A 14,165-nucleotide genomic window follows, 5' to 3' on the forward strand; every position below is an offset into this window, starting at 1 on the left:
GAGAGTATAAAATCTAACATCCTAGAAAGCAGTGGAAAAGAGATTTTTTCTGCAGAATCACTATGGGTGGTAATATTTAACCACAAATGTAAATTAGATCTAGGATATACTTCTACCCACCAGACCCAAAGGCTGACAGTAATCTTCAATGGAGAAAAAAATCAGGAGAGGTTTTCTGTAATAATGGGGGACTTCAATTATCCTGACATGGATATTCAGGCTGATTTCACAACAAAGAAACCCGATTTCTGGAAACCATAAATGATTATCGTTAAGTGGGGCAAACGATGAAACATGTTACAGCATCACAACAGGAATCATCTGTCCAGCATACTTACGTCTGATGCCAGGATACAAATACAAAAGCCATGATTTATGATGTGACATCATTTTTGCAGTTGGTACCAAATGCCTGTCAAGATTGTTCCTTAGAAGAGTTGATCTTGGAGCCACCTAGGGGGAGGTAACCCTAGATCTAATCCTAAATAGTGCTAAAATAAGATGCAAGCAGTAAGCATTATGGAACCAACTGGGAAGGCTAATGCAAACTGCCAGCTGGGTCTAGTACAGTCACATTTAACTAGAAAAGGGGAAACCTCTCAAAGATCTGGAGATTGGGATTCAAAAGTATAATAGAAGAAGTCGAGTGGGCCAAATCTCTTCCTGGTCCCTACCAGTTATTAAAACTTGTAAATTTTAGCAAATTTAGCGCTCCCGTTGCTAGTCCCAGCTCCTGCCAACCTAGCAGTTTGAAAACAAGCAAATGTGAGTAGATTAATAGGTACCGCTTCGGCAGGCAGGTAACGGCGTTCCGTTTAGTCATGCCGGCCACGTGACCATGGAGGAAGTGTCTACGGACAAACGCCGGCTCTTCGGCTTTGAAATGGAGATGAGCACCACCCCCTAGAGTCGGACACGACTGGACTTAATGTCAAGGGAAACCTTTACCTAGCAAAGCTTAAATTTATTTCTAACATGTTTACAGCCCTCAACACCCCTTAATGGCTTCTTGGCAGCCTTTTTTTATTTTCTGCTTTCCAGCTGACCCAAATTCACCGCACCGTTCTTTTGTTTGCAGTTTTCTGCCTCGCTCCTGTCCATTCTGCTGCCTCTGGCAGAATTTTCATACTCATCCATCCGTGTTCTAAAATGTTTATTATTTAAGTTGTTATCAATGGGCTCAAAGGTTATGGTAATGATGATCAATAAATAACTGCAATTGCAGAAATCAGAATAAACCAAATGACCACATAAGCACTAATTCCAGATATTTTATTGATCATTATTATCAGAACTGTTGTTCTACCTGGGCGCTTCATCGCATTCCAGCCAGAGAGGCTTCAAACAGCTTAGAGAGGATTCTGCAATCCCTATGACTCTCTTCTAAGGGGAGCAAATTTATGACACAACTGCACTTATAAAAGGCCTTTTCGCTATTCAACTCTTTGAGGGAGGTCCAGCTAAGCCAACATTTTTTTCTTTCTCCTGAAAGCCTGTAGCACAATCCAAAGAGGGCATCTGGCTTCTATATTCTTTAATGTGCACGCATCTTCAAATCTTCAATTAAGTCCCTTCAGAAGAACATAACCTGCAAACCACTGATCCACCAGAGACTTAACAATGAATCAGAAACATGACAATGAGCAGGGGACTTCTCCCGCCTTAACCGACCTCATTAGCTTCTTGTTGGCTGGTGCAATGATTGATTATGTGCCATCAAGTCATTTTCAACTCCTAGCACCACACAGATAGATTTTCTCCACGACCATCTATCCCTAACTTGTTCCTTCAAGTCCCCCACCCGTGCACTCATCAGCCACTGTGTGAAGGAGGAACCATCCCTTAATTGCATTCATAGACCGCCTTTTCTCAGCGACCTGAAAGCCTCTAATTTTAGCCTCAGAACCAATGTGAACTTCCAGGGTCAAGCAAGGCCTTAAACTCGGCCTGGCCTCTGTCCCAGTCTAACACCCTCGCTACCACCGGCTCTCCTAGCCTCTGCTCTGAGCCCTTTGAAGGAAGCACTTCCAGCAGCGATGATCTTCCATAAGTCAGCGAGCCCAGTACATTTCCAAAGCAACCAATCGCGCACGTGTTCGTGCCTCCTTATTCTCTGGCACGGATCCGGGCGTCGGAACAAGGCCAGTTAAGGCTCGGGTGCCAGCAAGCGGGGGGGCGGGAGGCACCCCGTGCGTCTCCGAGGGAGGCGATCGGAACTCGGCCCGGGGAGAAGCGAGAATCGAGAGCGGCGGCTTCCGCTCGTTCCCTCCCTGCCAATCCCCGACGGGGCGTGAGAGGGGCGAAAGCTTCTTCCCAGGTAGAAAGGGACGGGAAGCGCAGCTGGGCGCGCGGAGCTGGCTGAGCGCCAAAGGCAAACCGTCCGTCTTCGGGCTCGGCGCGGGCAGGGACTTGCAAGGGGCGCAGGACTTATGCTGCGCCTCGGCTGACCGGGGCGCATTCTGCGCCTGGCAGATGGAGCCGCGCGTCCCCAAGGGGTCCTGGCCGGCTTGGGCTGGAGGACGGAATCGCCCCTCCGGTCCTTTGTTCGTCCGCCGTTACGGCGCTCGGCTCTTGCAGCGCGTCTTCGCGCCCCGCGGCCGGCGGAAGCGGCGCTCGGCTCAGCTCGGCGCGGCGTGCGGGGAGTCTGCAGATGCGAGGCTCGCTCGCTCGGGAGAGTCCAGCGGTGGCCAAGAGGAGCTGGTTGGACTCTACACTTTCTGCATTTTTCCCCCTCTCTCCAGCGCCCGCTTGCTCTTTATAACATCATGTTCTCGGGGGTTGATGGGAGGGGGGAACGACTGATGCTGACAGAAGGAATTACGTTTTTTTTTTAAAAAAATGAAGTTATTTTTACCTGCCCCAGCCTTGTTCAGACGTGCACATTAGCCCCGTGCTGATTTGCGTGCATCACTGGACACGTGGGGACAGTTAAGAACAGTGAGAAAAGGGTAGAGACGTCAAGTCGGTTGTCCATCGCGTCCTGTTTCTCACACAGCCCCATCAGATGCGTTCAGAAAGCCCTGGGTAATTCCTGCCTGCTAATACTCCTGATAATCAGAGCGAAGCTGCCTGAACATGGAGGCTCAAGAGACCTGTCTTCCTTGCACCTCATTGGTTGGGTTTCCATAACATTGGTTACCCCAGGAGAAATACCCCCATGTGCTAGCAGTGGACCTTCATGGCCTTTTACAAATGTAAAAATATGTGTTATGCTTATGCATGTTGCTGTAGTTTTTTGATGTTAAAAAGCCACGGTGGCCCAGCTGGGGTTGCTTTGCACACACTGAGGCAGGGTGGGGTGTTACTGGCTTTTTGGTGTTGAATGTCAGTTTCTCCGCTTGTCCGCCCCTGTGGTTCTCTCTCACACACAGCTGGTCAGCCTGTGGCATGAACTCTCCCTTATTGTATGGATATGTGTGAGCTCCCTTGAGAGAAAAGCAGCATCTTTAGACAGATTGGATTTCAGTGCATCCTGGTCACTTCCACTTTCCCTTTCTGGTCCTTATTGGATTCCAGCTTCTCTCCTCCTCACTAGAAATTGTTTTCTTCCACTTGTATTTATTCGTTAGCTCACGTAAGAGAGGCTTACACAATGGCATTAAAATACCAGGTAAATCATAGCTAAAAACAGCAGCAAAGTTACCCAGAGATTATATGGTGCATACAGGAGAGGAGAACAACAGAAACATGTTCCCCACCGAACTATCCTTGGGCAGCAGAGCGCTCCATTCTAGGATGACAAAGAGCCAGGTTTTATGGCTGGCTGGGGAATTCTGGAGTTGAAGTCCACCTGTTCTTAAAGTTGCCAAGGTTGAGAAACATGGCCTTTAATACTGTAGGTTTAATATAGGACTTTAAAAATAAAATAAAGCAAAAAGAACACCTCTATGCCCAATGCAAAAAACTAAGGGGGAAAGAAAACCTGGTCCCATCCACTTTGCATAATGGCACCATCCACTGCAACCCAAGTATCCAAAACAATTAAACATGACTCCCAGTCAAGACTGGTCACCCCTATACTAAGGGATAATGTAATTTTGTTGTTCAAAGCTTAGCATGCTGTATGAGCTCAGCCACTGTGGTTCATAAACTACAGTTGATGATTTAGTATGTTGTGTGAACTCAGCTAGTGGTGAGTTTTTCAATAAGTGATGCTTGAACAATATTTGGACTAGACATATTCATATCAGCTTGTAAAAATACACCATGGAGGAAGGATTACATACTGAGACTGGGGAGATTTGGGTTCCAATTCAGCTATAAAATTAATTGGATTATCTTGGACCAACTAGTTGTTAATAATTCAAGTGCAGCCAACTTTAGAATTAGAAGTAGGAGAACAGTCACATAGACGGTTGAGTTTCTGGGAAGAGCACCAAGATGTAAATAAGACAGTAGGAGACCTATGCCTTTGGAACAAGGAAATTATTTCTATTATTTATTTGGTGTACCCACCTCTATCAGCCATTTGCTCTCCACATCTAGGACATTTTCCACAATCAAATATAAAAAGTATCTAGTTGCTGTTCTCTTTGGTTGTTGTTGGGTTTATAGTGCAGAATTAATTTGAAATGTGCTTGTTTGAAATCACACTTACGTTGGAAATGGATATTGTGTTCATTTTTTAATTTTTAAACTCTAATGCATTGTCACTGTCTTATTCTTGCAGTTGCCATCAATCATAACGATTACCCATTCAAAGTCAATTACTAACCATTGGACCTCTGGCACCCCAAAAGTTGGGATTCCAGTCATGTGGAACTTTATCATTTGTCTTAACCAACAGAGTAGCCCCGTGGCCACACACACAGATTCCAAAGAAGGAAACATATCCTGAAAAATGGACTGAGTTATCAATAGGAACCTCCAGAAATCACAGATGGATAATGCTCCTCCCTTTCTTCTTCCTCCCCCAAAGACTGATGTCATAATAATTGGCATAATCTGGAGACAGATCAGGAACATATATTGATGATTTTCATGCTGAGTCTTTGCATTTAGAAACAAATTATTGAGCTGATATTAAAAATTAAATAATTGGTTGAAATGACATAACAAACCAATAAGCAGTATGGGGACATAATGGGCCAGTGAGTTCATTTTTATTTATTTTTAGCTAGAACCACCCACCTCCACTCTGGAGCAAGAGCCCTGTATTTGTCCAGCTGATTTAGATGCCTATTTCTTGCTAGAAAATGCTGTGTGGTTCCTAGCTCGTGCAGGTCTCAGCCTTGCATTTTTAAGCCTTGCTTGCTTCCCCATTCCGAATTTCATCCTTGGCAAAAGGATGTTGTTATATCCTAAGTATGTTAGTCTCTTGTGTGTACCTCCCACTTGGTAGGATGAAGGAAACTGTGTTGGCCTCCCAAGATAATTTACAGCAAAAAAAGCTTAGATCTTAAAATAAATGCACTGAAGACTCAGGTAGTTGTGTTTGAGAAGGAAAATGGAAGGAATGATTGCATACATAAACAGTGAAGAATTAGAACAAGTAAATAAGTGTGTGTATTTTGGTAGAATATTTAAGATAAGGAAATGGAAACAATACTGTATGTGCAAAGGTTGATTGAAGATGGAGGGAGGGAGGGAGGTTAAAAGAGGCAAAAATGGCTTTATATGAGTGTACTTCTGCCCATTTTATGGTACAGAAATGAGAAGTAAGTATGTCAAGAGAAACATGAAAGTAAGTTGAATGAAGTAGGAATGAGATATTTAAGAGTATGTGAGATAAAACAAGAACAGAGAGTATGAATGGGGGCTGAATGTAGATTGAACACAAAGGGAATTAACAGTACAAAATACTTGCACTGAGGTGGTTTTGTCAGAGAATGAATGAGGATGGAAGGGCAAAATAATTATGAAGGAAGAATGAATAGCTGAGAGGAAGGGGAAAGTTGTGAAGACAGTGGTTGTATGGAGTTGGTGAAACAGAGAGAAGTTAGAGAAGACAGTATGAAACTCTGTATGGATGGGGTTCAAGCAAGGATGGCTTATTAGAAAGGTAGTGGGGTCCACTAGGAATTTCTATTTCCTCTTAACTTCTGTCTTCAGTTTCTTTTGTCTGCTACTTCTCCCTGGTTTTCTGCACTTGGCATAACATTTCTTACCCCAAAAGGCAACAGTAGGATGGCTATGTATGTATGTCAAAGATATATGTGTCAAAGCTATTCCTAGGTAATCTGAGGCATTCTTACATATTCTTATGATTTAAGTTCCCAACCTGGAATCTAATTGCAACCATAATAAAGATTGTCTCTATGCAAAAATAATTTGGAAGGTCAAGGTCCCATGCACCGTTTCCACCCAGTCTGTGTATTTGCTTTGCTTCTTGCCTATCCTCTGTGTTAGCTCTTTGATGGATGGAGACGCTGGTGTATGGAAGCGTCCCATCCTGCATACCTCATGTGGTCCCAAGGTGGCACATACCTCCCTTCATGCTGTTTTAAGAAGCATGGGTGCAAGATCTGCAGAGAAGGCTGATCTGGGGATAGAGCCGTCATGCTGTAGTGACAGATGAACCTGTTCTCCACTTTACTTCATTTGGCTTGGACCACCCCTCCTCCCCTCATGAAAGGAAAGCTTAATTTATTTCAATCCCAAGAATGCCTTAATTGGTCACTTTAATGCTCACCTCACATCTAAGATGTTGGTTGGGGCAAGGAATGAGAAATATCACTATACATGAAGCAGCCAGGCCCATGCAACAATTGCGCCATTCATATAACCAAGCAATTTATACCAACTCCACTCTGTTTTCCCCCTGCACCCTAGACGCTCCATCTCACAAAAGCAGTGTTCTTGTGACATGTTAAGCCACAATATAGCTGGTCCCATTTTAACCTGGACTGCTGTGTGGTATCCTACAAACCCAGAACATAGGATTGTGTACACTACAAATGTATTATACAAAAGCAATTGAACCCTGACTTCACATGCAGGACTTCGGTGCTTCCAATACTCCATTCTTTTGGTCCCTTCCCACTTGGGGATCCTAATGACATACAGAAGCTTTGATTGAGAAACAAAATCGACCCATCCATGTTGGCAAACAAACTCCATTTATTGTGAATTACAAATTCAGCATACTGGTTTATGGTAGGCATTCAGATGTAAGGATTCCAAAGTGTATGAAAAAACAAACAGCCAAACCACAGACAGATCCAAGGCTTCTTCTATGATTTTGATCCATCCTGTAAGCCCCAGTGAAATTCATTATGTAAACTTGACAATTCACAAAAGCATTGGAGCTGTCTCGGATACTGCTACTCCATCTTAATCCCTTGGGGGGAAAAAAACTAAAAAGGACAAACAGATGCAATAAAAAACGTAAACCTGCATAAACAAACTAACCGTTCTCAAGCTATCGTGGCATCTGGGGTGGTCTATAAATTTTACATAAAACTCAACTGTGTTCACTTCACTCCATCCCAATGTATGGTGTAAAAGCCAATCATCATGTGATTTGTAAATTCAAACTTACTTTTCAAAGATACCTTTGTGGCTGCTGTATACAGGTCAAGTAATATGGCTGTTAAAATAAAGACCCTGTGGGTGGAGTGACTGAGACACAATAGATAATCCTCTTTGGGGATGCTTCTGGGCTGTACAGAAACTTCCTTTTTCACTGCCTGGATTTCAGCAGGTCTTATTCTCTAGCACAAGGGGTGGGTACATGTGGACTCCTCCTATGTTTGGAGGGAGGGAGAAGGCTGGAGAGCATCTAGTAGCCCTTTCCAACCTGACATTTTCCAGATGTGCTGGGATTACAACTCCTGAGATTCCCAATGCATCTGGAAGGTACCAGGTGGGATACAGGAAGTGATCCTGGGCCTCCTCTGCCAGTGCACCTGGGACTAAGGGCTACCTATGCATAGAACTGTATGGCAATGGGAGGGATTGTGCCCCCCTTTTTTTTTTCCAAAGAGAGAATATGAGAAGTGTATACAGACCTGATAAAGAGCAAATTCAGTGTGCAACAAGGTGGAAAGAAGTATTACCAACAGCGCGTGTGCATGTATGTCTTGTGTGGTAATTATGGTAGTTCTATATAAATTAGCTATATTGTTTTATACACGTGACCTATGACCTAAAACTTTTTTCTTCCCTCTTTAAAACTATAATTTTAATTGCCCATTAAAAGGCATCTTATTTTTTTTAAAAAAATGTAATACTTCTCTTGCCATGTGCCTAATGGCAATTATGGAATATTAATATAAAAGGTGTGTATTTTTTAAAAAAAGTTGTGATATTGGCTAGTTATGTAAGTTTATAGCTAAATGTAGTAAATAAGTATTAAAAGCCTTCTATCATTAGTAGTGCCTTATACTTACATTTAGAAAAGCGAAATGTATATACTGTATTCTAAAACTGTAACTAATTTAAAAAACAAACAAAAGAGAGAGAGAGAAACATTATCAGTACCACTGTTGATTGCAATTGTCCAAATTCAGGATATTAACTACAACTTAACAAAGGAGAGGGGGAAAACGCTACTTAAATGACAAAAGTTGTATTGACTTGATGCTAATTTGTCATGGGCTAATTATGGAGGGAAATGGTCAACTCAGCATGTTTCTTCCATGCCTCACTCTAAAGTGCTGAACGGAAAAAAAATGGGGCTTATCCCACCTAGATAAAGGAAGGATATTTGTGTGGGATCCATGTAGCCTCATTTCTTGCATCTCCCCAACGATATTTCATGGATAGTATTGTAAGACTCCTTTGCTCTGCACATGACCTCATGGATGGAGAGGGTGCCATTCATTTACCAGGTATGTCCCAAGCAAAATGTAAGTGATGGATTAGGCACTCCAGCAACAAAACATGTGGCATCTCCTCTTATTCTGTGATGTGATGCTGGAGAGCAAAGGGGGAGGATGCCAATGTTCCATCAAAAGTGGTGAACCACCAAGGATGATGTACCTATCATGGCAGTGTCCTGTAGATCATGATAGGCTTGCATAGGAGACTCTTAACAGGGAATTATACCAAACCTTTCTACACTCAACAAGTCAACAGTAAGTCAATAGTAGCAAAGAGGTTGACTCTGCATGGATCCTTGAGTGGCCACTGATCAGGTGCTTTGCTTGTGAATGACCCAGCCTGTGTTCCTCCTATCTTGGCCCTCTGTTTGCCTCACCTATTTGGGACAGGACCCACAAGTGGAAGGTGTGCACAGCAGATGTCCCTCTCCTGCAGGTTGCATGTTTCGAGTCTGGACACACAGTTTGTTAGAACTAATCAGTAGAAGTGTCTCTCATTCACAGCATGGATTTCTTTGAGGAATAAGGCTCTCATTACAAGGCACTATTATTAAGACAAATGTTTTAAGACTGATTATTAAATACAGTGCTAATATACATGGCTTCCTTAAAAACTGGGATAATGTAGCCAACCCCCCCAAAAAAACCCAACAAAAACAAACATAAATATATATAAAAAGAAAAGGACAAATTTAGCACTTCTGTTTTTGAAAACTGAGTTGGTCCAGCGTAATTGGTGGCTTCCTTAAGGCTCCTTTTCGAATTGTCTCAAACCTGCTGAAAGAAAGAGAAGTGGTGGGGTTGCCTAGAATCACCAAAAATGTCAACATTTGGGGCTTAGCTGGAAAATCCTTGCTTGCTGATTTAGGTTGCAATGCTAAGGCCAAATCTTAAGGACTGCATGAGCTGTTCTTTCTTGCTCACTCCCCACAATCTAGAAGAGATTACCAGTTGGTTCAGCCTTAACTACCTTTAAAATAATATCCACTGATCGTTTATTTTCAAAAGGCAAGTTAGTGAAGCACCTAGTTTTTAAAGATTCCATACTTTTTACTGCTCCCAGCTCAAATTTTACCTCCTCATTCATATGGAATATTTTAGTACATACAGCTGCAAAACTGGATTTGAATGGGCATATTTTTGGGTAAGTAAGTATAACTCAGTACTGGCATAATGCTTGCAAAGAGATGGATCCTGCAGAGAACCACTGAAACGTTTCCAAAAGGCTCATTAATTCCTACTCAAACTGAAGATGCTTAACAAGACAAGTAAAGAGTAGAACATAAAGGAAATAAAAGTAATTGTTTCTACTTGGCAGGCAGCAATGTGAACAGAAAGACTACGATATAACTTACATTAAGCCATAAAGTGCTTGGCTAGATTCTGGCTTATTATATATGGATCCAGCCACTGCTTATGCAAACCCATGGTTATGAATTTGGGTCTTGTTAAGCCAGCCCAGCCATTAGTAGTTTATTCACTACACCATGGCCAAGCAAATCATGGCTTTATGTGAGAGGTGAACCAATTCAAAAGCAAATGTACCCAATGTGGGAGGACAGGAAGAAAAGACAGTAACAGGAATTTCTTGGAAAACATAAAGGGGGAGATGAGATGAAGGTACAGCAGCAAGAGGAGGGCTGTGGTCAAGAAGGCCCTTAACAACAAAATAATCAGTGGGTGGCCTGCATCTTCAGAGCCCTTGAAACTAGCCAGGAAAGCGAATGTTCTGCTGTTTGCCTCTTACAGACTCCAGTCAAGGAACCCCAATTGCCATCAGAGACATGTCACTGGGGAGGAGAGACTGTTTTTCTGACAATCCTATTAGCATTATTCCAAAATTGAGGCTTTGGGCCCCATAAGACACCTTGCACATGCCATGCCTGATCCCAAACACTGAAATGCTCGCTTTTGCTTACCATTGGTCTCCAACTTCCTTCCTGCTGCTGTGACCTGATTCAGAAAAGAGAAGTACAAAGAAAAAAATGTTAGAGATATAGACTTTATTTATTAGTAGTATATGTGATCCCAAGAAACTCACTGGACAAATGTTTTGGCTGGGATCCACACTGAACATTTGGGGGTAAGAATCCTCATGGGAGAGCAGGAAAGACTATGAGGCACGGGAAAGCCAGGCTAGGATTTCTCCCCCCACCTCCCAGTTGGGGAGAGAGAAGGGGGGATTGTGTTTTAACTGTGTTAAAATTATTTTATGATTAACGTAATTGGCAACCCTTTGGTTCATGGTCTTCCTTGCTGCCTAATGATCTCTCTTCCAGAGGTTGCAGGGGTGATTTTGAGTGTAGCACTGCATTACCCAAGGCTCCTGGGTCATCCTGGGGGAGGTCATTGTCCACACTGAGGTGGTGCAGTCAGGGGCAGGGCAGGGCTTCGTGTCCTCCATGGCAACCACAGGCCTGTCCCAGACTAGTATCTGTAGCTGGACATTTGTTGGACTTGGTCTTCTCTTCAGCTAGAACTGGTGCTCTGACAGTGGAAGAACCCAGTATGACTTTACTGTCATGGCGGGATCATTCCTTGGACAATTTTAGATTGATGGCAGGTACACACGTCTCCAGGGGTGAAGAATCAGTTAAAATGGGCTGATCCAGGCATCTGATAGATCTGGATGATTTCCTGACTTGGGGAATTTCCCATATTATCTCTCAGTAAAACTGGTGATGCTCTGGATGATCTGTGGGATATGAAAATGGCCAGGCTTTATATTTGCACAGAACAGGTTGGTGTGTGCAGCATCTCCCACCAAGATGTTGGAGGGAGGTTGCTGGAATACCAGATGGCTCGTTGTGAGCATTCTGCATTGTTCTTTGTGGACAAGGTCAACTGGATCCATCTCAACTCGGAGATGGATACAATAGCACAACTGCTTGTGCTATTATTCTGGATTCTTTTTGGTTCGTAGATCTTAAGAAAATTGGTATACTGTATGGAGAATGAGGGCTGCCACCTGTTAACTCAATATTGGCAATTAATGACAGACTAAATAAACCATAATAGGACTGCCCATTGATCAGTTCCTCTTTGTGGGCAGGATGTCTTTGTAGATGCACAGTTGGAGGATGCTCCTTGATCCTCATTTTTTACTAGATTCATAGGTGTCAACTCTGGTGAGACGTACTTCTTCAGCTGTGACTTTGTGAGTCAGTCAGATTTGGTGACAGTTATGCCTTTATGTCATTTTGCTAGACTACTGTAATATATGTTACATGGGACTATCTTTGAAAAATAAGGAAAAGTTGCAATTGATGCAAATGGGGCAGCTAGATTACTAACCAGTGCAAAATTCAGATATCCATACAAGGGCTCATATAATGCCTGAATTGAACGATCTATTCTGTTTCTCAGCTGCTTACCAAGCAAAATTTAATGTGTTTAGTTGATCTTCGAAGCTCTACTTTGGATAGGCACTGACTATCTAAGGGACTGTCTCTCCTATTATAAAACCGAGTGTTCAAATCTGAAGAAGAGGATCTTTGGAAAAGGCCTGTGTCCTCAAGGAAGCACCGCTTATGCACTGCTCTCAGACTCTGAAATGCTCTTCTTTGACTGCTGCCTCCACTCCCTTGGTATTAGGAAAACAGTTAAAGTTTGAATGATTGATTTATATTAGTATCAATTTTCAGTTTAATTGTATGTTAAGTTTTTATTCAAATATTATTAACCATCTTCAGATAGAATAGAAAGACAGAACATACAGTACATCAAATGAATAAATAAATAGTTTAGGACCTATTCTACATTTTGCTTCTAGTTTTAGCAATTATGCCACTGAAATTCAGCAGTGTAACTGAAAGGGACTTCAGAGATCATGCACACACACATGCAAAAAATGGGGTATAAGAATAGATGAGACAGTCACCTTTGATGGAGAAGTGGCCTTTTCAACTGACTGCTTTTCCCAAAGGTTGCGTTTGCTAGATACATCTCCAGGTCGTAAGTCCTGTTTCCAAAAGAAAACAAAGCAAGTATTTGAACAGAGAAAGCAATGGTGTAAAAAATGTATTATTTAAGTTTGTGCTATTTAAGTACACCTTCCCCAAACATGAATAGGCAACAGCATGAGACTTTTAATAATTTCTTTCAAAAATAGCTCCACCGCAGCTAATCGGACATATATAAATGGGAAGTATGGTGGGACACAACAATCCATGGATTTGCAGTGGAATTTCAAAACTGATTTACCTGACTCAGTTTAAAAGCAAACAGCCAATCCAAAAGAAGAATAGAACAACGGGGATATATATAGAATTCCAGCCAAGAAGGTGGTGGTGAAAGAGGGAAGAGAAGAAAGCAGTTGACTGAGAAAGAAGGAATGAAGAGAAAGGACAGATTAGTATCAACTCACTTCTGTGAATTATTCTACTATAGTCCACTTATAATGTCCAGCCTTCTTATATGAAACATGTTTCTCTCTGGGCTTATAAACATCTGGCTGCTAGTTTTGAATAGAGCAGTAAAAATGTAGAAGCAGCACATTCATACCATACCACAGCTATCTAGACCACTACTCTGGCTCCAACAGTAATCAGCTGACTGCCTTCAGGCACCTCCTTCAACCTCTGTCTACCTCAGATTACAATTTCCATTTCATTGGGAATTATAGGAACTGTGGTCTAAACAATCTGGAGGACAGGTTGAGTAAGGATGCCCTTAGAACAACCTTTTTATTCTGAACACTGAGTTCTCACCATTGTGGTTTATGATCATTTACAAATGGTATGGTTCATGAATAGGTTCAAATATACACCAAATCCTGTGTTCTCCATGATCTGCTGGCTTCTTGTCTGTTCTGGTCTAACACAGCATTAGACACCATCCTTGAACTCACCTGTCAACTGACTGGACAAGCAACCAGTGATGATGGCAAGGACAAGGAGCTACTGCAAGGAAGGTAAGCCTCTGTGGATGAGCACCCCAAAATCTGAAGCCAGAAATGCCCACCAAAATAGCACTGATGTTCTCTTTCTTTCCTGTATAAATTATTAAACTTCTATCTTTCCTGCAGACAAGATGATGATACTACTGAAAACAGAGGAGCAGATACTCACTGATGGTTTTGAAGCAGACAGTTTGTTGCTTTCTGGGGTCTTAGTTAACCATTCGTTGATGCGACTGGAGACCCCGACCTTCAGCCCAGCTGTTTCCTGCAGAACATTTGTTTGCAAATGGAATTGGAAGCTTCATAATAAGAATCAACCTAGGGATGAGCTATAGATAGCAACAGCAGGTCTCCCAAATCTATACGCCTTAGTCTGTAAGATTGCTAAATCTCACAAAAAATTATGAATTGTGCAATTTCACAACAACTCATGTGAGAATGTTGAAGTCTCAAGACAGTCTGTAGCAAAGTACCCTAATCTTAGGAGATTTCAAGTGATTACC

The 14,165-nt window shown here is 42.4% G+C and overlaps 1 protein-coding gene across 6 annotated transcripts in view; it reads right to left on the bottom strand.

The window, feature by feature from the left end:
* Positions 1-7,041: 7,041 nt before the first annotated feature.
* Positions 7,042-14,165, bottom strand: part of CALD1 (caldesmon 1) — a 201,459-nt gene continuing 194,335 nt past the window's right edge. For 4 of the 6 annotated variants that reach the window (XM_063308506.1, XM_063308505.1, XM_063308509.1 and 1 more), the window contains 4 exons: positions 13,832-13,927; positions 12,643-12,723; positions 10,682-10,715; positions 7,042-9,539 (listed from right to left, as the gene is read on the bottom strand). In XM_063308506.1, the coding sequence (XP_063164576.1) occupies positions 9,508-9,539; positions 10,682-10,715; positions 12,643-12,723; positions 13,832-13,927 (243 nt within the window). In that variant the 3' untranslated portion in view covers positions 7,042-9,507. The remainder of the gene's footprint in view (positions 9,540-10,681; positions 10,716-12,642; positions 12,724-13,831; positions 13,928-14,165) is intronic. The other 2 variants (XM_063308507.1, XM_063308510.1) reach the window with 1 other exon arrangement.

The sequence above is a fragment of the Candoia aspera genome, chromosome 7, assembly GCF_035149785.1.
Source record: "Candoia aspera isolate rCanAsp1 chromosome 7, rCanAsp1.hap2, whole genome shotgun sequence".
NCBI lineage: Eukaryota > Metazoa > Chordata > Lepidosauria > Squamata > Boidae > Candoia > Candoia aspera.